The sequence below is a fragment of the Danio aesculapii genome, chromosome 1 (genome assembly GCF_903798145.1).
Source record: "Danio aesculapii chromosome 1, fDanAes4.1, whole genome shotgun sequence".
In the NCBI taxonomy this organism is placed as follows: domain Eukaryota; kingdom Metazoa; phylum Chordata; class Actinopteri; order Cypriniformes; family Danionidae; genus Danio; species Danio aesculapii.
In genome coordinates this window covers 50606589-50633155 of record NC_079435.1, presented here as the reverse complement: position 1 = coordinate 50633155, position 26567 = coordinate 50606589, and the positions used below count along the sequence as shown (strand labels likewise).

The 26567-nt window shown below is 34.9% G+C and overlaps 1 protein-coding gene across 1 annotated transcript in view; it reads right to left on the bottom strand.

Annotated features, from left to right (window-relative positions):
* The window catches only part of trpc5a (transient receptor potential cation channel, subfamily C, member 5a), a 134392-nt gene that overhangs the window by 70056 nt on the left and 37769 nt on the right, over positions 1 to 26567 (bottom strand). The window contains exons 2-3 of the mRNA XM_056462107.1: positions 22916 to 23310; positions 7108 to 7629 (exon numbers count right to left, since the gene is read on the bottom strand). Coding sequence (XP_056318082.1) covers positions 7108 to 7629; positions 22916 to 23302 — 909 coding nt within the window. The 5' untranslated portion in view covers positions 23303 to 23310. The remainder of the gene's footprint in view (positions 1 to 7107; positions 7630 to 22915; positions 23311 to 26567) is intronic.

The window sequence follows — 26567 nt, the reverse complement described above, 5'->3', positions numbered from 1 at the left end:
AACGAGATGTATTGAGACCAGACTCTCAAATCCTTCGTTTGAAATGAGTGTCAGTTCCACAGCAAGAAGCTCTCGGTTTCAAAATGAAAAAAGATGACTGGAATCTCCCTGGAGAGTCCAAAATGGCTTTAAAATTGATTTAAGGGGTCTCAAGGAAACGTAACACGAGGTGGTTTCCCATTAGAATGTCTTGAGGATTCAGCAAGTGTCTGGTGCTTTACATGTTTTTGATTAAAACCTTGATAACCTTTAATTAGAGCATTAATAGCTGTTAATCACTTGCTTTGTTCTGAAATAGAGATTCAAATCGTTACAACGTACAAGTTCTTCTTAGTTCTGATTGCTTATATAAGGTAATAATTCAAATTCTAAATTGCGTGAGAAGATACGCAAACCCGGGGTCTGGAACTCTGAGCGGCATTTGCTCCCTAATGAATGTATAACTGAAGAGTAATGGAACAGATATAAATCAAAACTCTAAATTAAGTCATAAATGATGAATGTGATCCGTTCTTACAATTGGAAATATAGTCTAAATTTTAGGATCACTTAAAATTGGAGTCAGATTAAATTCGGAGCCAAAAAACTAATATAAATAAATTCTAATAAATAACAAAATTCTTTTCAGAAGCACTAGAAAAGGCTAACATGCATTTAACCTTCGACCATGTTGTTAGTTTTGTCATTGGGCTAATAGATGGATTTCTACATAGCCAAATATTTAAGATACAAAATATGTATTTTCGGCCATATCACCCAGCCCTAGTGAAAAAAGTAATTACATGAGCGAGACACAAAAAAACACTTTTTAGTTTTGGCCAAATGATGAACAAAGTAATTGGGTTAGACAAACCATATTTTTTAACAACAACACACAAGCCTCTCCTACAAATGAGCACTGGTTGTATGATCACCAGACCTATGGTTTCTGTGCAGTATTGCCAAAAGTGCCAGGAGTAAAAATGTTACTATTTATCCCACCTGTGAGGCAAGTTATAACAGACAGAGCGTTAGTTTTAACACGCTCATAGTCAATTAATTCAAATTCAGTTTACATTAAATAATAATTAATCCGAAATTAAACCAAGAATACACTTGTGCTGAAAATATTGTGCCCACCAGTATCTTTAGTTGAGGTTAATATTAAATTAAACAAACTAATAATTGACTATAAAACAAATATATGATTGTTAGACTGTTGCACATTTTTTTGTTGTCAATATGCTCGTGTTTATACAGGCCTATTGTTGTGTGCGCAACATTTGTATATTTATAACCACCTCCAAGAAATGTGGGGGTTGCGAGTCACTGGCATTGTTATTTTGGGGGTTGCAGGCTGAAAAGTTGGGGAACCCCTGCAGTATTGGATGAACACAATATGTAGCCTATTCTTCTTTCTTTTTCTACTTTGGAGAAGAGAGAAGTACAAAGCATTGCTGCTTAAACTGACTCCGAAATGTTTCATGTTTTCATAAAGGATACGCATTGGACTCAGTGTGCAAGGTTTGTTTACGTAAAAAAATTTTTGGCATATAAATACGAAAAAAAAAACATACAAAAATGTCGAACTTCAGTGTGCAAAGACCTTTACGCTCACATCTCGTGACTTGCAGAGCACCTCGCACAAGAATGTCATGTTTTTAATGCACTGTTAAAGAATTTAAACGTTTACACACAGCGTCACTCATTAGTGTCCGTTTCCAAGCAGTGGGCCAACGAGGAGAACTCAGGAGAACAGGAGAAGCTTTTGTTTACAGTAACAAGTTGGCATAATAATGATGGTTTTACATATTTTTTAAATGCAAACATGCACTCTGTGTAAATGGCCCCTTAGTCTACAAAAACATGTTCAACCTGCTTAGGATTCTCTGAAACATTTGCTGCATATGTACAGCTACAAAAAAAACACTCTCCGCTGCCTTCTTCATCAACATGCTCCAAATATTCCACCTAGAACATCACTCAAGTGCTTTTTTTACCCAAAACCTAGTGATCTGCCTACGGAGGTAGCATTTTAAAGCATCACTGGAGCACTTCCAGTACGAAAGCTCTTCCAAAAGGTAGGCTTAAAAACTTCATTATGCTGCCTTGCTTTGGCCAAATTTTAAGGCCGCATCATGTATCTCATGCAGAAAGTGCAATCCCATAATGCACTGCATGAAAAAATAAAGACATCAGACGAAGAGAAGTTTTTTGAATTATAAGACACAATCATAGTATTTACAGTACATTTATACTATGAGGCTGTTAAATGCTTGATTCTAATTGGCTAATAATTATACTATTTTCCAAAACAGCCACATTGGAAATACATGTCTTAGTCTACTTTTTTGTGAAAATGCAAAATCATATTTAAACATACGTTTGACTGCAGCTTCAAGATGAACATTACAGTTTCACAACTTTTATTCTTTTCATATTAACAATATTTACAGGGAAAAACTATAATTTATTTTTTCTTTTTGTGCAGTTCTTAGCTCAACACCAAGTGAATACGACAAAACTACTTCACGTTTTTTGTGTTTTGTAATTAAACACGTTTGCCTCACCTCCTGTATCTATCTTTTTCCAGCATGGTCAGATTGCTCAGTAGGTTTACTTGTGATGCAAAATGTTTGGGTTTGAGTCCAGTAAAAAAAAATGTAGACAGCACCCTCTAGTGGATTTGTCATCTGAAATGTGCAACAAAACTTAACCGGAGTAACGTATTTTACATTTCGCAAAAATGTAGACCGAGGAACATGTTTCCAATGAATCTGGCCAATTATTTTTAGATAAACACACAGCTAAAATAGTTCCAGGCAGGTCTTGACAACATCAACACACACACACACACACGCGCGCACACACACACACACACACACACACACACACACACACACACACACACACACACACACACACACACACACCACACATATACAGGGTGGGCCATTTATATGGATACACCTTAATAAACTTATTGGGAATTTCACAAGAAAAAACATTGGTGTGCTTGGTTTTAATGTAACTTTATTCTTTCATGAGTTATTTACAAGCCCCCTCACATATACTAATGTGCCACAAAGAGGACGTTTATATCACCAACCATTCCCATTTTATTAAGGTGTATCCATACTGTATAAATGGCCCACCCTGTGTGTGTATATATTATATTATATCAAATTACTCCAGTCAAAATAGGACAAATGGCTTTGGATGAGTTGCACAAGAATCTAGTTTCACGCACGGGTGTAGCCTGACAACCACAACCTGACAGAAGACTTACTGTAGATAAATGCAACATCTGAACAATGTCTCACATTGTATGTGCATTATTTTCTTAGAATTCAACAGCCCACCATCAATTACACCTTACTTAAAGTCTGTGTGAAATCAAAATTTGCAATATTTATTTTGCTAGAGCACATACTGTAGTTATTCATTAGGTAAACAAGTTATCTGTGCAAGTTAATATAATTCGCTAAAAAAAAAAGGGTTTGTTTTGATGATCTTTAATCAAAGTCTGACTATTTACTTCTGTGTTTGAGTGACGGTGCTTCTCTGTTAACATCAATTTGATGGCTTCAGCCACAGTATTCTTAGCCACGCCCCTCTTCTTATGCCCCATACTTAATATTCAATTTCAGATGAAAGTACAAAAACACACTGAAATAAAAGTCTCAGCAAATTAAGGTACATGCAGACTTTAAATTGATAATTAAAATACTGGCTTTTGTTTTTAACAGCACTAACCTAAACAGGAACAAGTAAAGGCTGAGTACATTTTGACAGATTTTTTTGTCAACAATCCCTTTAAGTCAAGTCTTAGTTCCGAAGCACTACTTCTTTGTCACATTCACAGCTATTGCCTAGAGATTTCCTAATCACGTCCAAGACAATTTGGACGCTGACTTGGAAGGCAGCTGGCTACAGGCAGTAGGCAGCGTGTCAGTGCACAAGGTTTTGGAACAAAGCTCCTGTCTTTCATCTGCCTAGTGCTTCTTTCTCATTGTCTCCATCTCCTGTCTTTCTAATCTCGTCAAGCCTCTGGTTTTCAGCACACATTGTATCTCCCTGCGGAACTGAAAGTTCAGAGAGAAAGACAGTATGGCACTTTCCCTGTTGCCTTGGGTTAGGAACAACACATTCTGAGATAGATTGCATGATAATATTGCATGAGTCTGCAGAACGCTATTAAATTGGGGTGGAAAAAAGTGAGTGGACTTCTGCAACACAAAAAAAAAGTTCCTCTCACTAGCTCGGTGTTTTCTATGTTGAGCATTTCAAGAAAAGTTTTTGGCTGGTGCAGAATGTGTGGATATACCAAGAACATGATTTAAAAGTAAAGAAAAGTTAGATGCATACCTTACAAAACTTGTCAAGAATATGTCTGGTTCATATTTCACATCTAAATAAAAGTTTTGTTCAAATAAAGTGAAGTTTTGTTTTAGGACAATTATCAATTCGAGCAGATTGAGGAACAGCTTTGTCCCCAGAGCTGTCTGCCTTTTAATCTCTGCCCCCCACTGCCCCCCCCCCCCCCTATACACCCCCACACTCTCCTCATAACTTACACTCTGCATAAACACTGCATTATTTGTTATTTAATATTTGCACAGTTAAAATTGCACATATTCATCGAACTGCGTTGCACTAATTCATCTGAATTGTACATATCCACTGCACCTATACATTTGTAATGATGTTCACATCTATCTGCATACCTCTGATTATTAATAGCAACCTGTACATTTATTCATCTATTGTAAATCTCTATTCATATATGATACAAAATGTATATAATGTTCATAGTACATCCATCTGTAAATATCACCATAGTTTTTCTATAATTGCACTTTATAACTTATACCGATATCCTGAACTTGCTGCTATTGCACTCCTGGTTAGACCTAAACTGCATTTCGTTGCCTTGTATTTGTACATGTGTAATAAAGTTGAATCTAATCTAATTTTCAAAATAAAGGCCATTCCACAGCCACAAAATTAAATCTGCTTGTTACTGGAATATGAAAAAATGTATACATTATCAAAATATCATTACACATTAATAATATACATTTTATAATTATTATAATAATTATAAATTAATAGTAAATTAATCATCATTTCTAAAGACAAAAATGAATAAATAAATAAATAAATACATAAATAAGTTTATATTTACATTTATTTTCTTAACATTACTTTCAACAAGATATCATTTCTTTTTAAAAATTGTTTCTGGGTTAAGATTTCGGGTATATAGATGTTGTTTTCTTGTAGAACCATTGTATAACTATTGTAGAATTTATTATTGGTTTTATTTTGTATTAAATTAGTTTTGGTTTTAGTTTAAAAAAAATCTTTTAGTAATTTATTTGTATATTTCTGTCTTTTAAAGATGACTATATAATAGATAATTTTTTTTATTATTCATTCATTCATTTAATCATTCATTTTCTTTTCGGCTTAGTCCCTTTATAAGCTAAGCTACTTTTTTTTTACCTGTTTACTAACAGTAGATTGATAGATAGAATGAAAATGATGGAACAACAGATACAATGACAAATAACAAGATAGAAGGAACAACGTATACTGTACAATGATATTCATTCATTTTCTTTTCGGCTTAGTCCCTTTATTAATCAGGGGTCACCACAGTGGAATGAACTTTCAACCCGTCCAATGCCAGTTTAGCCAATTATATTTCAGCTCCCCGTGTTGCCTTGTTGGAAAACAGTGTATTTCATTCATTCAGTCATGAAGGCTCTCAAAACATGCTTCCGCGACCAAAATGCTACCTCTGGTGGACAGTAGCAGATTCAGAGTTCTACAGGAGGTTATTAATTATATAATAATATAAATATCATGAACGTAAACATTAGGTCAGTAGGTTACATTGTATCCCTGTGTCCTAACAAAATGCTACGTAACGAGATTTGCAGTGATAAGCAATTTGGCTGTTTGCACCAGACAAAACACGACAGAAATTTAAATACAGGCATTCCAACACAGTCTCACGGCAATTCGTAACTTTTTCATTAAGTGGCTAATTTGTATGAATTTGTACAATCAAATTTGTACATTTTAGTACGATTTGCTCATCCCCCAATGACGGTTGGATTAGGGGTGGGGTTAGGTGCCACGCCTCCTTTTTAAAATCGTACAATTTCATACGACTGAACTTGTACGAATTCGTACGAATTACCACTATACTGACAAAACGTAAAATACTTCCGTTTTCTCGTGAGATCAGGCTGGCCATCCAGAAGCACATAATAGTGCACTCACTGCACTCCAGTGAAATGGTAAGGTTTACAATCTAATTTTCACATATTAAACCTCTTTAACATCAATATATGTACATGCTGAATCACTGATATGTGTTGACTTGCGCTGCGTCACAGTTCTGAAGTTCAATTTTAAACAGTTTATTTCATTTTCAAGATCTGAGGTGAACTCTCTGCTGCTGCTTTCATGTAAAATGGTATTCAAACTCACATTTTAGCACTTAACACTGAATAAAGCACATGAGGTGTACTTGAAGTGATCATAGTTTATCTTGTTGTTCACCTTTCTAAAATATAAATTTCAAGTGTTGTTTAGGACAAAAATTCCTTTTAGTATTGAAAATATATTAATTTATGGTTCAAATCAGCCTTTAGACTTGATAATTAGGCACAATCACGTAAATCTGGCAACCTGCGCTTGTGTGGACAAGTCAGAGGAGGAGCCGAGTGAAAATGTGTTTTGATCTAGGAGTGCAATACCTAGATCAACCACTGGGTGTCAAACTTACTCAGTGCAACTTTAAATGAAAATTATAGATGTTTTCCTATATCGAATAGATTAAATTAGACCTAAACACATACAACACACTTTTTAAAATAATATCTTCACCGGGTTGCATTTGCTGATAGCATATAGCAAGAAGAATTAATAGGATAGTTTTTGATGCAACTGCAAAACACTACTGTAAACCATCCAAATGAACTCTCACAGTGATTTACTAAGCAATAAACTCCACCTGAGTTGTTGCAGAGAATAATCTTGTGCACGGCTAATTCATTGCACGTCAACCATTAGCAATGCCCATTCACAATAATCTAGAAGAAGCCTTCTCACCTCTTTCTGGTGATATTTGATGGCCAGCTTGAGTTTGGCCAGGTCTCGGCACTCGCGTGGGTCCAGCTCCTCGCTCTGGTCGTCGCGGTGGTTGAGGATGGTCTCCAGCTCGCGGGAGCTCCGTGCCTGGTCCAGCAGGTCTTTAGCGAAGAGCTTACACTGCTGAGAAAGCTCCTCGTACTCCTGCCGAAACTCATTCTCCACTTTGCTGAGCTCCTTGAGTTCCCAGCCCAGTCTGAAGGCGGTCAGGATGGGATCCTCGCTGGAGAGGGCGATGAGAGATGGGCTGGCAAGCGCTTTGTAGATGTTGAGACGGGACCGGGAGTGACGCAGACTGTCCACTTCGGAGCTGGACACGCACTCCACGCAGTCGCAGCGGATCTGGTGCGGCCGAGGGATGGTGACTTTGCGTTGGACCAGGAGTTTGATAATCTCGTAGTTGTTTGTGTGAGCTGCCAGCATGATGGGAGTGATGTCAGGCGTGAACTCCGAGAACTGGGCGTCCATCATTAAAGAAGGAACCTGAGAAAAAAGTGGTAGAAGGTTCATCAAGAGTGTTTCTACAATGAACTGTGTGCTTATTATAAAAATTTGTCAACTTGACTGTTGCATGTTACAACAGGTTTACACACTAAGTAATGTAACAGCAATACAGCAAAGTAACAGAACTAAGGTGACTACACTGTAAAAATGAGGATGCATTTTGGGACCAAAAACTTTTACCCTTAAAACATTAAAAAAAGTGACCTTTATTAATATTTTTAATAGTTTAAAGTTATATATTGTCTGGTTTGGTGTTTTATATTACAGTACAAAAACCCTGTGATAAACCACCAGTACGTTTTCTGTTATTTTTCAGAGCTATCTCTCGCTATATAATTTCTTATCTATTATATTATTTCAAACTACTAAAATGTCAACAAAAGTCACTTTGTTAAAATGTAGAGTTGAATTTTCAACAATAAAAGTGGACAGAGCAGAGATCGAGATCCCATAATGCAATTCACAACTGTAAATAACCAGAAAACACTTGTAAATCCCCAAATACAGGTATTGTTAGTTAACAATATTGTTTACAGTGTAGACCTTTTATAAGTGAGTAAAACAATTACTTTTAAAGTGATTAGTTGAGATTAAAAGCGATTAGTTACTTTATATAAATAATGTAAGCAAACCCACTGCCTTATCAATAATTATTCAGTAAATAAACTGTGTATAATTATGAAAATCAAGTCAACTTAACCATTCCAAGTTACAAGTTTACTCAATTTAAGTAACTAAATATATTTTACAGTGTGCAGCAAATTTCCAACTCGCAGCACATGTTAACACAAACAACAAAGTAACAAAATACAGATGACAAGACAAGAGTTCAGATCTCCCTTTAGCACAGAACAACCACAAATGATCCCTTTAAGATCTCAGAACACAAGATCCATGAAGAGTGTTTCACCTGACAGTCCATCAGTACAAAAGAAGTTAAAAATGTAATTGTAAAGTTGACTTTACTTTTAAAAAGTGACTAAAATCATTGCATTTAAAGTAGTTGACATTGAAAGTGTTTACACTGAAAAAATCCTTGTTGCCTTAAATTTTGTAAGCTGAATCAAATTAACCTCCATTAAACTTATCTTATGTTAAATAAACTTAAAATGGCCAACATAACTTATAAAATTAAAGTTAAACATGATTAAACATGATTAACTTAGCTTAATAGATAACAATGACCTAAAACATGTCAGGACTAAGTGATCATATACTTTTTACAGTGTAGTTGCTTTACTTAATAAATGTGAGCAAACCCAACCTATAATTATGAAAATCAAATCAACTTACACTTTAGAGAATGCTGGGTTACACACAATTCCTTCATGTTGTCCCAACACACAGAGTAAATTAACTTAATTGTTTGTTTTTTTTTTTCAAATGTAAGTGGATTGAACATAAAACAATTGAGTTTTTCCCAAAGAAAACTCAAGAATTGTGTTGATTCAGCTTATTTTTTATTATTATAACTGTTCCAAGTCACAATATGTTTACTCACTTTTGTGTAAGTAAATTAACTAAATGCATTTTACGGTCTACACTGTAAACAATATCTGTTAATTAACAGCTTATACATTTTGTTATTTACAAGTGTTTTCCGTTTATTTATGGTTGTGTATTACATTAAGGGATCTTGATCTCTGCTCTGTCGATTTCTGATGTTAAAAATTCAACTCTACAGTTTAACTAAGTGACTTTTATTGACATGTTTAATAGTTTAAAGTAAAATAGGGTTAGGGTTCTCATTTTACGGACTTACTTCTTTGTATATTATATATTACATGATTTCAAGCTACTTAAAGTCAATAAAAGTCACTTGGTTAAACTGTAGAGTTGAATTTTCAACATCAAAAGTCTACAGAGCAGACATCTAAATCCCATAATGCAATTCATAAACCATGAATAAACAGAAAACACTTGTGAATCACAAAATACGGAAACTGTTAAATAACAGATTATTTCAGTGTAGACCTTTTAAAGTGATTAGTTGACATTAAAAGCATTTTGTTACATAAATAATGTGAGCAAAGCCGCTGCCTTATTAATAATTATTAAGTAAATGAACTGTGTATAATTATGAAAATCAAACATCACCGTTACAAGATTACTCATTTTAGGTAAATAAATGCCTTTTACAGTGTGCAGCATCTTCCAACTCACACTGCATGTTAACACAAACAGCAAAGTAACAAAATGGAGATGACAAGACTAGCGTCCAGATCTCAATAGCACAGAACAACCACAAATGATCCCTTTAAGATCAGAACACAAGATTCATGAAGAGTGTTTCACCTGACAGTCCATCAATACAAAAGAAGCTAAAAATGTCATTGTAAAGTTGACTTTACTTTTAAAAAGTGAGTAAAATCATTGCTTTTAAAGGGATTGGTTGACATTAAAAGTGTTTAGTTACTTTACATAAATAATGTGGGTAAACCCGCTGCCCGCTTTTTGTTTATTTGCAGTTATGAATTGTATTATAGGACCTTGATCTCTTCTCTGTCCACTTTTGATGTTAAAAATTCAACTCTGCAGTTTAACAAAGTGACTTTTATTAACTTTTTAGTACTTTGAAATAAAACAATGCATTAGAAATAATAAATAGAGTCTGTAAAATAACAGCAGTTTATTACAAGGTTTTTCTACCATAATACAAAACACCAACCCAGACAATATCTCACTTTTCATTATTAAAAATGACAATAAAAGTCACTTTTTTTAACCTGTTAAGGTTAAAAGTTGCTGAAAGAAAGATCAAGGACCCATAATGCAATTTAAAGCAGAAATAAACAGGAAAAAACAAGAATCCCAAACATTATTATGCAATTAATTTGTTAATTTATTAAATCCATTTGATGAAATTTGATTAAATTTATGAAACAGTTTATTTATGATACAGTTTATCTTGTCAGTTATTTTGTCAGGATCACATCATATGGGTCAAAATTACTGAATTTTCGTTTATGCCAAAAATTATTAGGATTTTAAGTAATGACCAGGTGAAGATATTTTGAACTTAATTTGGTGATTTTCTTAATATCTTGATTTTCTGCACCCTCAAATTCCAGATTGTTAAATAGTTGTAGCAAACCATACATCAACAGAAAGTTTACTTATTAAGCTTATACACTGTAAAAAAAAATGTTTCCATATGATCGATTTGTGTTGGGTCAGCACGAAGGAATTAAATTAGATTGTTAGTTTTTTCAAATTTATGTGGATTCAACAAAGCAATTAAGTTGCCCCCCCCCCAAAAAAAAAACTCAAAAATTGTGTTGTTTCAACCTATTTTAAATAAGAAGATTGAACAAACAACAAACATATTTTTGGGTCTAATAATGTAAAAATCTCAATTTCAGAAAAAAACTCCTATGACTATCACAGAATCACATTTTAGTTACTTTTTATATTTGTTTTTTATTAAGAAATGCATTGTTTGTTTTAAATGTGTTTTGACGGGGAAAACTGTACAAGTTTATAAATGCATGAAGCTCTTTATTAGTGGTTCAGTCCAAGACAGCAGCTAAAACTGGATCATTATTTTCCAGAGATAATGCAAATTTGACAGAAATGAGAAATGTTTAAAAACACAGAAGCTTCCAGAAGATGATGCAAGACGGTCTGAAGCTCCGCCTCCTCAACCTTCACTCCTCCCTAAGTCTGAAAGATGAAACAGGAGCAAAACACTGTTTACAGCTCGAGTGAACAGAAAAAACAAGCGATGATGGAGGAGCTCTCCATATATATATCATCCTGTCCTTGCAGCTGTTTGCCGAGGAGGGAGAGAAACGCTGTCAGGAAGATGAACCGCAAGCCAGTCAGAGCTTTTCCTCTCTTTCACCTCTCCTTCTGTCTGTCTTTCACCCTGTTTGTACCTTTTCTCCTCATCAATCACATTCACAATCACTCACTCGCTCACGGATCCGGATGTAATTTCTCAACTTATTCAGTAAAAATGTTTTCTGGCTAAAATACATGCTAAATATATTTTGTAACTGTGAGGCTATATAAAGATATACTTCAAAATGTATTCCTGAGTCAATAAAACATTTCCAACCTTACAATATAATGTGGATAGAGACCCATTGATCCATTGATGTAAATAAAATTTAATAGAAAAACTGCATTTTAAAATTGTTTAGAGTAACTTAAGATTGTATTATTATCTTATTAAGACTTTATCATGTACAACTTCATAAATTGTTTACAGCTAAACAAATACAGCTCTTGGTAACAGTTATAGTAAAGACATTTATTTATTTATTTAAATATCGAAATATGTATTTATATAAATAAATATCTATATACATATATATAGGGCGACGCAGTGGCACAGTAGGTAGTGCTGTCGCCTCACAGCAAGAAGGTCGCTGGTTCGAGCCTCGGCTCAGTTGGCGTTTCTGTGTCGCTCTATAGATAGATAGATAGATAGATAGATAGATAGATAGATAGATAGATAGATAGATAGATAGATAGATAGATAGATAGATAGATAGATAGATAGATAGATAGATAGATACTGCAGACTAGTTCAGTAAACAGAAAGAAAGAAGAAATGCCCGCATGTGTTTAGCATTTTTCCTTATAACAAACACAACAGTAATCTGATAGTGATTGACTTGCTTTGTTTTTTTTTTTAGATTAATTATTGTGATCTCCTGATTGCAACAGAGAAATACTGGGAAATCTCTGTGGACTGATCAGTCTTTCATGCATTTCAGGCATTTAATGGCGTTCAGCCTCATAATCTTAAAATGTCAGCAAAATCACCTGTTTTGTCATCACTTTAGATGACATCATTCAAATACTAGCCCTAAAGACCAGCTCACACTGTGCAATTTCTTATAATCCCGAACGATTGTAGCATGTCAGACTGCACGAACATGGCTCCCATGTCACACTGTAGGATCTCAGCCGTCATAAATTCAGACTGAAAGACAATGAAGACGCATCAAACACGAAAGAAAGCGCCCCCGGAGTTACACTTTCACTAAGTGACACTTTCACTATCCCGCGTTCTGAAATGATTCCTCACAGCAAAGGTAAACAATCTGTAGTGGCAATTTTGCAGACAGCGTGTCTCAATAATAAAACCAGAAAGAAAAAACAGTTTTGACATTTCTCCGAGGTCATTTGAATTGTCGCATTGATTGCGTCATCAAATTCAGAGCTCCTCTTAATTCTTGGATTGACACTTATCTACATTGCTCCTTTTGCTCATATGTGTGACATTGCTCTTATATATATATATCATATATGATATATACAAGTAATACCACACGAGTAGCAGTGCGATGTGGCTGTTAATTGGCACTGTTGACTCACCAGTGTCGATATACAGCCACATCGCACTGCTACAAGTGTGATTTGATTTTGTGTTTATACAACAGTTCGACGCCATATTTGTGTATAGAAAAGAAAATCAAACATGCAGAGTCTCAAAAGGAACTACTTTCTTCCGCCATTCATTTACTTCTGCAGCTGATGTCAGAACAGCAGAAACCGTTGCTCATTCACGAATATATATATATATATATATATATATATATATATATATATATATATATATATATATATATATATATATATTAAAAAGATATGAAAAACATACAAATAATTATTAAGTATATACACAACATATATACATTATATTAAGTATATACACAAAAAAAGTGTATAAAAAATTTAACCAACCATATTTTTAAAATACATTTGAGCAAATACATCATTTGTATATTGTGAAATAGATTTTAAAAAACACATTTGTTCATTTATTTATTTTTTAACCTTATGTGTGTTTACCTCCATCTGCGAGCCTGCAGTTTATTCAAATACAGAAGCACATACTTAAATGCATATCATATGCATGCCACCATTAATCCAATTATAAGTGCCCTCATATGACCAAAACTGCTCAATCCCATCATAAAAAGCCAAGAGAACATTATGGAAATATGATTTGTGGTCCTGTGGTGTTACAAGCCAGCGAGTGAGTAAGTGAGGTTTGCAAACGCATTTTATTTTGAGATTTATTTTCAGTCCATTAGTATAACAGTCCTCCCCCAGAACTCCCAAGTGGCTGCAAGGGTTGCTATAGTGATAGCAATGCAAAATAGCCCATGCTCTGCGAATGGCGGGCACACGGTGCATGGGCTTGATGCCAATTTAGGCCCCATGGCACTGCCCGCAACAGCCTTACTTGATGTATCTGCACCACCGGTGTTCACTTTAGAAAACCAAATAATGAAGCAAAACAACAAGCCTCGCCACTGGCTTTATTTCCCCTAATGCTTGTTCGCTCAAACATCAAAAGTATAGGAAGCCTGGGCTTCTCTTGTGAACAGCATTAGTGATGTGGTACTTCATGTTGTAAAACTGTGTGTGTTTAATGCAAGAGGGAGAAGCAAAGCTACCTGGAGCTGAATTAACATCTGTACTGCTGCTGTGGAAATCAGTCAAGGTGTAGCATGATGATAAAAGAGTTACAAAATAATTCAGCTGAGCACATCTGTGCTTTGGGACGTCTACTGAAAAACATAATTTCCTTATATAACATCTAAAGCACCTAAAACATACAGTTGAAGGCAAAATTATTAGCAATCTTGTCAAATATTAATCCTTTTTCCAAAATATCAGTGTACCAAGCACTTGAGAAATATATGTAAAAGTTTCATTTAGGGATAATTGTTTAGCCTTCAAAATGTATATAAATACAATTATAGACAATGCAAAAAAAATTAAATACAAGATAACATTGTGCAAAAGATAATAAGTGAAATTTCTGCCATGAAACTATGCGCGCACAGGCTGCTGATGGGTCACCTAATCTACTCCTGCGTCATGAACTACATGCCACAGGAAATTGGTTGCTGTTACCTCAGCAGCCAATGAGCTTGCTCCTCAACAGTTTAAATGCTCCGCATCATTGTACGTTGTCAAGTTGTGCTGTGTCAGAGTAAAAATAATTAAAATATTATTTATTATTACGGTTCAAAGTTGATCTGAACTATTTATTGTTTGAGCATTGATATCGCAGTGTGTGTATCTGCAATAGTCACATCGCAGAATTGAATAATTTATTGAACATTAAAAGATAAAGATATTTTAAAGTTCATTATTCAACGATGACTCTCTTATATTACACTTTAATGTTCAATTTCTGTATTTGAATATCGTTAGACTTCTCAGAAAACCATAAAGCACAGCTTATTTGTTTATTTTTGCTTGTAATTTATCAATTTATGCAGATAAACCACATAGAAAAAGATTTGATCATTTCAGTCGATCTAAATTAACGAAACTTTCCAAATAGAGCTATTCAAATCATCTGGAGAAATTATATTTATATCTCAAAGTCAGATTTCTCCAATATCATGCAGCCTTAGTTCAAAGTTACAGTACATTATACATTTACAAGCACAAAAAAACCCCGAAAAGCTCCTTTTTTTTGTGCTTACATATTAAAATACAGGACTGACATATTGAAGAGCTCATTCCAAATAAGCCAAATATTTTTCATTTTAGGGGGATAGCATGAAATTAGGTTGACATTATGTTAATGTCAAGATATTCAATTAAACACTCCAAAAAATCCTGCTTGCTCATAATTAAAAACGCTAATGCAATACAATTCGTCAACATGCTGGCAGTTTATTTTTACTGCATGCAATCTGTTTAAATTTAAAACAGAAGTTTACTCAATCCATTAATCCTCTGCATGAATATTTGTCATTGGCAGTAATACTGCATCACTGAAACTGGGCAGAGACTTTCTAGTATGCTTTGCATGGAACTGGCAGGGGAGAGTAAATGTAAGAATTAAGTGTTATTTAATGTGTTTTTGAGCCAAATGAGAATAAAAAAAGGGGGGGGGGGACTTTTACTGTTTAATAATCAGATATTAGGGCACTTAATGAGTTTATGTTGTGTTGTGGTTTAAGGGTACACTTTTAGTGAAGAGAGGAGCTTAAGGCTACTGTTACTGTGTGTACATACCAGCAACCTGATTTTACCAAGTAGGACATGTTCCTGGATTATCATCTATGTTGATCCTGGAACAAGATTCCAATCAGCCAATCAGAATTAAGAGATATACGTTTACCGTTTATGTTAAGATTAGGCCCACAGTTCGGTTTATGCACTTCTACACTTCTACTATTGTTCCCCTCTGATTTTGGGAATAATTTACAGTTATGGTTGGGTTTAGGGGTAGTGAATAGGGGTTAGGGGTATACCTATTATGGATTAAATTTTCAAACAAAAATGATGTTCTAGGATCAACACAGATGGAAATCCATCATCATCTGCCATCATTTATTCACCCTCCAATTGTTCCAAGCTGGTTTCTTTCTTCTGTTGAACACAAAGGAAGATATACTGAAGAAATATTCATACTGTAAAAAATATTTGTTAGCTAAGAGTTTCTGTATTTTATTTGTAAGTGTTTTCTGTTTATTTGCGGTTGTGAATTGCATTATGGGAGCTTGATCAACTTCTGATGTTGAAAATTTAACTCTACAGTTTAACAGACTTAACAGTGACTTTAGTGACTTTAGTATTTTTTTATTTTTTCATTATTATTAATTTATTGAATAATATATATATATAGGTTTTTGTAGCGTAATATACAACACCAATCCAGACAATATATAACTTTCAACTTATAAAAATGTTAATAAATGTCACTTTTTCTAACTTTTTAAGGTTAAAAGTTGTTGGAATAAAGATTAAGGTCCCATAATACAAAAATAAACGGGGAAAAATAAAAACATGAATCTCAAAATATGTAAAACTGCTTAGATATTTATTAGTGTATATATATTTATTCTCTTTGGAAGTCACTGGCTGCTTTTTTCCAACATACTTTAGAACATATTGTGATTATCATAAGAATGATATTCATAAAATTCATTAGAACCACTTGTGTGGGCGTAATTGATGAGAAAACTTACAATGTTTTGGTGAACTCTCTCTTTAAAACAGCGCCTACGTGTGAAATTTAGAAACCCTTGTTGTTAGCGACACCGCTGGCCAATATGTGAACTGCAACCAGCAATCGCGTGTGTGTGTGTGTGTGTGTGTGTGTGTGTGTGTGTGTATGCAGTGTGATGCCATTAGCATGGCCACACGTCCAGTGGCGTTGCGAGGGGGGTCTTTGGGAGCTTAAGCCCCTGATGCAATGTTAAAAGCCCCTGATCTTTTAGAATATGTTGCACTTAAAAAATAGGTTGTATAACATTTATTTTGTTATCCAAGTACTTAAAATTACCACATACATCACGCGCATTGCACTTAACGCAGCTTTTGTGTCTGTATTTAAATAGTCCGCTGTTCAGCTGTACCCGTTTCTACTATCAGGTGGGAGTGGGACTGTTGTCACACAGCAAGAGTTAAGAAAATCCTGCCACTGCACTGTCGTCATTCATTCATTATTTTGAGGAGCTGAAGCTGATGAGGTAATAATACAACCGTTTCGTGAAACTGAATGGTTCCAACAACTGATGAGTGTTAAAATATATTATACTATACAATGTGTGTAGTTTTGGTGAAATAAAATAACTAATCAGGGCTTAATTTGCACCAGAACACACCGGATGCGGAACCTCTGAAAGGGGGGCCTTCTTTGGGGATAAGCCCTTTATCCCTTTCGACCCTAGCAACGTCCCTGCACATGTTAAAGTTAAAATAGTTTATTTCTTGGGATTTCAACATTCTTATAATACCCTCAGTACAAAATACATAACACTGTTCTAGTGTGTGTGTGTGTGTGTTTATAATGAAATAATTCAGTTGCTTTAAATTAATAGGTAAACCATGAAACTGGTGCACTAAAAGTTTACAGATTACTTTATGCACCACAATTCTTAACTGAAATACATTCCATATGTTGTATTTTTAAGTGAAGACTTAAATGAAATTGAATTGCTGCATATAAAAAAAAAGTCATTTAATGAGTTTCTGCAGATTCTGCATTTTCAGCTTGGCTTTACATCAGCTATTCACCTGGAGAAGAGAGTGATTCTGTGTGCATCATTGATTCTATTGCTTTAAAAAGGGCATTCATAACCTCAAGCGCTGATAAATTCAAAGTGATAGCTTTTATGTGCTGCGGCTTCCTTCTGGCACCGGGTCACACAAATCGAGCCCCGGTTCATTGTGAATAGTGCTGTCACATGGCCTTTTTCAGCGTATGTTAGTAAAACTCAAAGTTACGCTCCCCTTCATCCTTCACTGCCTTCGAAATCAAGCAAGCCACAAAAACGCCATCTACGACAATACACAAACGCAAGCATTTCAGGTTAATCTTACCCTTGAATGAGGGAAAGATTAGAGGATAACAAAATGCAATCCAATAAAGATTTGTCATGCTACGTGAGGTGAAAATCAAATCTGAAAAGATAAATCTCTGCCATCTCATCTTTTCTATTAGCTCTGGAACACCCACTCATCTGAACACATGCACATAGAGTACAACCACAAATATGAACAGTTCCCACCTGCACTGCTCGGTAACACAGACATTCACTCAGTGCACACAAACACAGATTAGGCGTTGCATAAGTAGCAAGACACAGATTTAATCCATGAGCAAACAATATATTTATATGTACCGTGTCCTAAAAGGGCGCGTAGGACTGGGAATCGAGAACTGGTTCTTATTTAGAATCGAGTCCATTTTTTTGTCACACTATATTTTAAAAGTACAATCCCGATTATTAATAAGCATTTAATTCATTTTTACTATAAGAAGCTAGATATTCACACACTGTTGCTACACAACTGTTTAAACTCCTTATAAAAGAGATTTTTGCATAATAGAACCCCTTTAAGTACATGAACTCAAATTTACTAGAATTTTTTAAATATAAATTTAGTTGATTTATGGCTCGTTTCCACTGACTGGTACGGTACGGTTCGGTTTGGTACGGGTCACCTTTATCAGGCTTGCGTTTCCACTAACAAGGGTACCCTTTTGGTGGTTGTGGTGTATGACAGAAAGTTTCAGTCGACGTCATTCTCGCTCGAGGAAATGTCTATAGTAAAGCTGTACGGGTCACTTACATATCATATGAGAAGCACTTCTCACAAAACAGATGCTTCATACACATAAATACTTGTGTAGAAATGTTTATTACTAACTTTTCAATGAACATGAGTTGATTATAACTGCAGATCAAAGACAGTGCGAAACAGCCTACTGTAACGTCTGTAATTATATTAAATAACTAAATAAATGAACATATATAAACACATACAGCCCCTTACAGTCTCCGTTATGTTACCAACTACAGAAGAACTACATATAGCAGACATTTCGTCAGTATTTAGGTTCAAAACAACACAAAATATAGCCTACAGTCAGGGAAAACCTCTTATCTGTGTCTGTAATCTTCAGCAGCACATGTAGCCTCTGTTAGAGAGTAATTCCCTCATTCCCGGTTCATCTTAGTCCAAAAGATGAAGATAATAAGTTAGTTAATCATGGCATTTTGTTCATGTTTGCTGAATAATAATGTGCTCCTTTTTTTCCGGCTTCTCCTTTGTTTTTTCGCGCTTCACTCTCGCATTTGTCAGTGTCTGACAGGATCGGGTTTCAAAAGCACGTCTATAATCAAGCGCAGGTTATTATCATCAGCTCAAGAAGTTTGTTATTTGAGACATAATGTTAGATGCGCGCAAGCGCTAGCAAGAAAGCGAAACCGCTCGCGCCTCAGACTGGCTCGTAAAAAACTACGGGGGGCACAGGGTAAATCTTCTTGGATTTGTGGCTGTTCATCAAGACGACGACAAGGTTTGTTTGAGCCCAGATCGACCATGGCTCGTTATTATATGTATTTATAATTCCGCTATAACCTCTCGCTGTGTAATTCAAACATGGCGGTTTTTTGTTTTCATTCTGGCTTGTTGCGTAAGCGAATGACGTATCTCTATAAACCATTAGCGTTCAGCTGCGCGTGTGGTTCCGCCTTTTGGTACACTTTCTCGTGTTTGGTACCCTTTCGTAAGGGTGCCGAAAAAGTGGTACAGTTCGATTCGGTACGCTTTTTGACAGTGGAAACAGCCATAAAAGCGTACCAAACCGAACCGTACCGTACCACTCAGTGGAAACGGGCCATTACATTGCAAATTTTATATTTTTTAAAGGCTCAAAACTTCATATGCCAGGCTAATTTTTTATTCCGTAACCGTTTTGAGCAAATAAATATGTTTGTAATAATAAAAATAATTTTAACAGTATTTTCAACTCTTTTTTTGAGTGATTGAATGTTATAAACCCTAAAATGAATTCATATTGATTAATTCGCTCTTTTATTGTCAAGACATCATTAAAACCAAAGGTCAGTACTACAAATGATACAGTAATACTCTCTGAGCATGTGTTGAAATATTTTGGTTGCCAGCACATACCGTAGACTAAGCACACACTATGCATGTACATATATGCCAGTATTTTTCACAAATTACCTTTTTTTTATTTTTTTTTATTTTTTTTAAGTACACATGGAGATGAAAATAACAAAAATTTCAACCCAAAAAAATCCTCAAATTATTGTTGTTACTGACTACGTTTACATGGACATCAGTAATCAAATCATTAATCCGAGTAAGACAATAATATGATTAAGGTGTTTACATGTGTTGCTTTTTAAATGTTCCTTTCATGATCCCACATAATTCGAATAATGTCATTTCGTCACCCCACTATTCACATTTCTTCCGGAGTTTCATGTAATTTCAGGTGTTTCATTTTTAATTTGCGGACTTTAACTGCAGTTTGGCATTTTCGCTCTCATTCAGGAACATTTCATGCATGCCCCCTGTGACAAACTGAGAAATTGGATGCGAGTATGAATTGCTGGAAGAGTGTTGTTTTCATGGAACTTGATACCGCACCCCGTATGGGAACAAAAAAGGTCTGTGGTCCTTCACTGACTCGGTAAGTGCAGAGAAAAGTGTCAAACAACCATGTGTATAAACTATGCTGTTGCAAAATGTGGCAAAAAATCCTACATGACGGTAATAGTTTGATTAAGGTATTTACATGTCTGTACTGCACTTCAATAATGCGACTAAAATCAGTATATTGTACTCCACATATCTTAATTCGATATTTGTTTAGTTCGATTATGACCTTAATCAGATTAATCAATAATCACTGTTTACATGATAGACTCTTAATCAGAGTATTGTCATAATCATATTATATTCAGAGTATTGGTGCCTATGTAAAATGCTGAATAATGCTGAACCAACCTTTTATACACGGTTATGGCAAACCATAAAAAAGTTGGAATTTGTGAAAATGCTGACATCAGGAGCACACATATTATGCGTTTGGTCTGTAGGTACAGTAAGTGTAAATACTTGACAACAAAAACAACAATAGAAATATCCACTCTAAACATGAAAATAAATTGCTACATATACTCCTGACACGTGAAAGTCTAAAGCCTGTACAAATAGCCTACAACAATTGTGGATAATTACTGCTTATCATCTAACCAACCATTTAATTTACAACCAATTTTATGTGATTTGCTCAAATGGCTGATAATTGAGTAGTAATCAGATGATCTAATTATTCTGCTGTCTTGCTGCCATCCTATCGCAGCATCATGATTTTGAGGATCGATAGATCTGTCCTTTACAACAAACACAGACCACCAACACAAGCCGTAATAGTATCAGATCGAATCATCCAGATATCTTATAATTAAAAGATCAGAATCTTGTCAAACAATCTTAAATTGTTTAACACTGGAACTACCAAAAATTACAATAGCAGTCATATTGACCCTGCTCACATAAGACATCATATTGTCACATCATATTTACATTTAAAGCTTCTATTAAGATATTACAATTAAACTTTGAAGGTCTGTCATCATATTTTGTGATGTAATTACCCTAAAAATATGATTCTTTTGGTAAAACAGCGTATAAATGTGTACTAGAGTTACTAGACCGATCTTCACAACGTTGTGGGTGACACTGGACAATAGGAGCACATAATTTCTCAGTTATATCTGCGGGTGCTGCCGTTAATCCGTGGGTCAGGTAATCAAAAAATAGGCTGCATATTTACTTATTAGTAGGTCTGGGGTGGATTGGATCAATCGTTGGCTATGCAAACCTTAACTACTTTCTCTAAAATATTAAAGTGTTTTAAGCAATTTTATTTGATAAACTGGCACAAATACGCAGACGTCTCCATTCTCACAACAAGTTTCTGAGTTCTCTTAGCCTTCCAACTGAGTTTGTTCTTCCAAAGTAAACTGGAAACACGTTCAGTTAAATTGAAACTAATTAAATTAAAAGTGAAAACAGTTTAATATAGGCTTCTTTGAAACTGTGAATATTTCACTTTCATTTTATTTAGGTTAGATTTTAGTTTATTAAACAAACCAGTTTGTGTTTTGGTGCTGAATCGTATAGTGGACTGGTTTTGAAGCACATCACCTTAGATTTAATTCATTATTCTTGTTTAAATAGTAGATAACTGACCAACAAAAATACATTAAAATTAAGATCGAAATTATACCAAACGAAATTAGTTTCAAAAAAGATATTTTTTCCTAGAAAAATATACAAGTTATTTTTTGTTTGTACTCGTCCACTACTCAACTTTGCAGGTGGATGATTTGTTTTGCTCTGTGGAAAATAAGGATTTAATTACTGCTTCACTGTTATTATTGTATCACAAAAGTCTGGCATTTATTTGCTAATTTTTTAATATGCCTAGTTGTCAAAAAGCATGAGTGTTTACTGAGATTGACATAAGATTAAAAAACATTGAAATTAGTAAGATATAAATATTGTTGCAACACTTGTGACTGCTTTGTGAAAAAAACGCTTGTCATAGAGGGGATGAAGAAACGTACAGTCTGGCATATTTGTTACCCACGACAAGTCAAGATTTTATCAAGACAAAATCACATTATCTGACATAGTGATTTACATAACAGACAATAAAAATCGTGTAATCTGACCGGGGCTTAAAATAAACTTATGTTTATTTTATTGTTAGCAGAAAGTTGCTAGTCAACAGATATCTGCGCATAAGTGGTCTCACCATCTACTGGCTTGGAATGCATGAATCAGCACTTTAATTGTGAGTTTCTTATGGATCTGTATGAAGTAACATTGTTTCACAGCAACACAAAGAAATAACTGTTCTGCTTTTAAGTACATCATTATGTAAACATATCCTAAAGTTTCTCTTTTCAGCGCAGAAAAACAAAAACCCAATGCGCAAACTGACCTGTTTCTCTCCACTGGGTTTCCTATGGGACAGCAGTAGCTCCACAGCCCCCACCACTTCTTTGCGGATGGCGTAGAGCAGAGCATCTCCAGTGTTTACTCCATGATCCAGAAGCAGCTCCATCACCTCCAGGTTTTCATTCTCAATGGCAATTAATAGTGCACTGCGGCCTAGTGGATCCACACAGTTCGTGTCGATGTTGTAATAGACCTCAGCCTCACGCAGTGCATGCTGTACTCCTGCATAGTCGCCCTTTTCCACAGCCGAAAGGAACGCACGCTCCTCTGGAGAGAGCTCTACCTCCGCCCGGACGATCTGCAGAGGGATTCGGTCCCGGTACGGAGAGTAGCTGCTCTTTTTGTAGTACAGATGTGACATGGGATTCATGATGGATGCTGCTGGAAGGGAAACAAAAAGGTGCTATAATCATTTGATATATGTGAACATAACATATATAACAGTGAGTCAGCTTACTTAAACCATAGAAATACTGTGCATAAATTACATCTCAGGAATAATTAATGATAAGTAGGCCCACACAGAATCTGTGCACACAGTTATCCATAGATTTCCACAGATTTTGAGGCCATCTTTAAGTGTATTTGTTTGTGTAAATGTGTGTACATTTGTAATATTCATTCAGTTTTTAAATTAATTTCAAAATATAACGAATATGAAAATGTTCATTTGATTTATTTACAATATAGTCTTTTAGTGGATATTCACTCATCGGCCACTTTATTAGGCACACCTTACTAGTACCCAGTTGGACCCCTTTTTGCCTTCGGAACTGCCTTAATCCTTTGTGACACGCCTGAAGATTCGACGTGTCATGCTCTTCGGCATACCTCGGTTGTAACGAGTGGTTATTTGAGTTACTGTTGCCTTTCTATCAGCTTGAACCATTCTGGCCATTCTCCTCTGACCTCTGGCATCAACAAGGCATTTGCGCCCACAGAACTGCCGCTCACTGGATATTTTCTCTTTTTCAGACCATTCTCTGTAAACCCTAGGGATGGTTGTGTATGAAAATCCCAGTAGATCAGCAGTTTCTGAAATACTCAGACCAGCCCATTAGCACCAACAACCATGCCACGTTCAAAGTCACTTAAATCACCTTTCTTCCTCATTCTGATGCTCAGTTTGAACTGCAGCAGATCGTCTTGACCATGTCTACATGCCTAAATGCATGTAGTTGCTGCCATGTGATTGGCTGATTAGAAATTTGCGTTAACAAGCAGTTGGATGGGTGTACCTAAAAAAGTGGCTGGTGGGTATATTTAGTAGATATATTATATAAGAGACTTGCTTTGTTTACCAAATAAGTGGATCTAATTGGATTTGCATTGTAGACATTATATTAAGATATTAATTTAAAAAGCTACTTTTATTTCATACATTAAGTTTTTAGTTATGATATTCCCAAAATCTTTCCGCATAAATCCTCAGATTTTCTTTTACAAAATTATGAGCAGAAATAGCAAAAAATGTCCGCAGATTCTGTCTGTCCCTAAAGATGAGCCATTGAATTATGCAGTTTTTTCGAATAATTCAATGGACCGGAGTTAATTATTCAACTTATACTATGGTTACCACAAGACATTGTTCGGATGTTACTGTTTATGAAAACAGTTTGCAAACAGACAAAAAAAACCTGCGCACACTGTTTATTTTTTTCTTATTTTGCTAATTTTTGTTGATATTGTGAGTGTACGTTAAAAAAAATACCTAACAGATTCGAATGGTGTATAATATTTATTTGTGTGACCAAAAACGACAGAGTATTCTTAGTGTCTTTGGCACTGATAAGAAAAAAAAAAGATGCTGGCAACCTAAGAGGGTTAAAAGACATTTGTTTTCTCTTCAAACAGCACATTTGTGTAGTAATATTTACTTATGCATCTCATTCAAAGCTTTTGACATGTTTTATCTGTTGTAGGCTTTTAAATCATTTAAAACAATTCTGTAAAAGTAGTGATTTGGAACTCTAAATTTATCAAAACCTGGCTTAAACTACATTAACTATGTATTTATATCTGAAAATAATGCATACCCAATCATCACATGCACCAGCCAATCAGAGTTAAGCATTAAACAGCCCTGTATAAATCTTTTCAGAGCTCAGAAGTAATCTTCAAATTAAGGTTATTTGACACATATTTATTAACTAATTTATTTTTTGCTTGTAGATGGATGTGAGAAAGAGAAAGGCAAACTTTAAGTTCACTACATGACAAAAAGACATGTCTGGGAGTGATTGATTCCTAAGGAATTTTTCTTGATGGGCAAAATGTGACCACAGGCAACAACTATCTCTCTTATTATGTTCCGTCATCATACTGGTGCCAGTAATTCAACTAGACCACAACTGAAGAGCCATTCGCTACAATTTTTGTATAATATCAATCACAGATGTCTACAATATACCTCAGGGTTAAAAAAAAAAAGATGTAGAGAAAATAGAGGTGTGTGTGATGAAAGGGTGGCATTTTTTAAACACCCTTTTGCTTAAAGGAAAGTCATTAGGAAAAGGTGAAGAGTTTACATTTTATAGTTATGTCATCTGAGAGCTAAGAGCAATTCTAATTCATTATCATATTCCTTATTTTACTGATACTACATTTGGTGTGTCTTTAGGGCACTCCAACATTTATACAGAGAAGTGTCTGTTAGAAATGTGTGTGTGGAAAAATGAAGAATGTGAATCAGAACTGACTGGTGACAATTCTTCCTGACAAAGTTTAGCAGAATCCTGCCAACAAACCTACTAGCATCATTGCGTTTTCATGACAAATGACACTAATTACAAAGCATGAAGCATTCGAAAGTTGAAATAAAAAAAAAAAAAAAAAAAAAATATATATATATATATATATATATATATATAAACACATTTGTTTATAGGTAAGTAGACATCAAATGGAATGGGACTCTCCATTCATGTTTGTTTATTTACATACTTTGTACATTAATTATTGGTGTGTTTTGTGATCCATGAGATTATAATACGTCCTCATAATTATATCAACTATAAAATGGCACTTACTGCCAGACAACTGGTTGTGTACTTTTTATATAGTACATTATAATTCAGCCAGTCACTAAAAACAGATAACAATGCTCCTACCTGCATCACGAGCTGCACTTTCGTTTTGTGTCTAATTAACTTTCTAGCTTAGTGGCCACGATAGATGTATTCACTTCAGATCGTGAGTGACTGATTTCCATGAAAACTTGAATTCATATCCTGACTCTTTCAATTTTAAACAATTCTGCTTTTACAAAATAAGCCTGAACATATCATGAACACATATGTCTAATGAAAAAGTGTGAGGGACAAATTTAAGTCCAAATAAAAAGTGTGCATGTCCCATGTAATCTACGCCCTTGATGTTATCTATCCATGTTGTTAGTGGATTACAGGATCTGCATCTATTAGACACTGGTTAGACCCCATAATATAGAATTCAACACAAAGTGTGAATTGGGTGCTAATGAGTCTGAGTGTGCTGATAAGTGTGTGTGTGTGGTGTCAGTTGAAGCGAGACCATATGGAAGACACCACCTGGTGTGTCTGTTCATCTTCGTCAGAGAAGAAGATCAAAGCAAGACACAACATCATCACAGAGTCAATCACAGTAATTACTCAAGT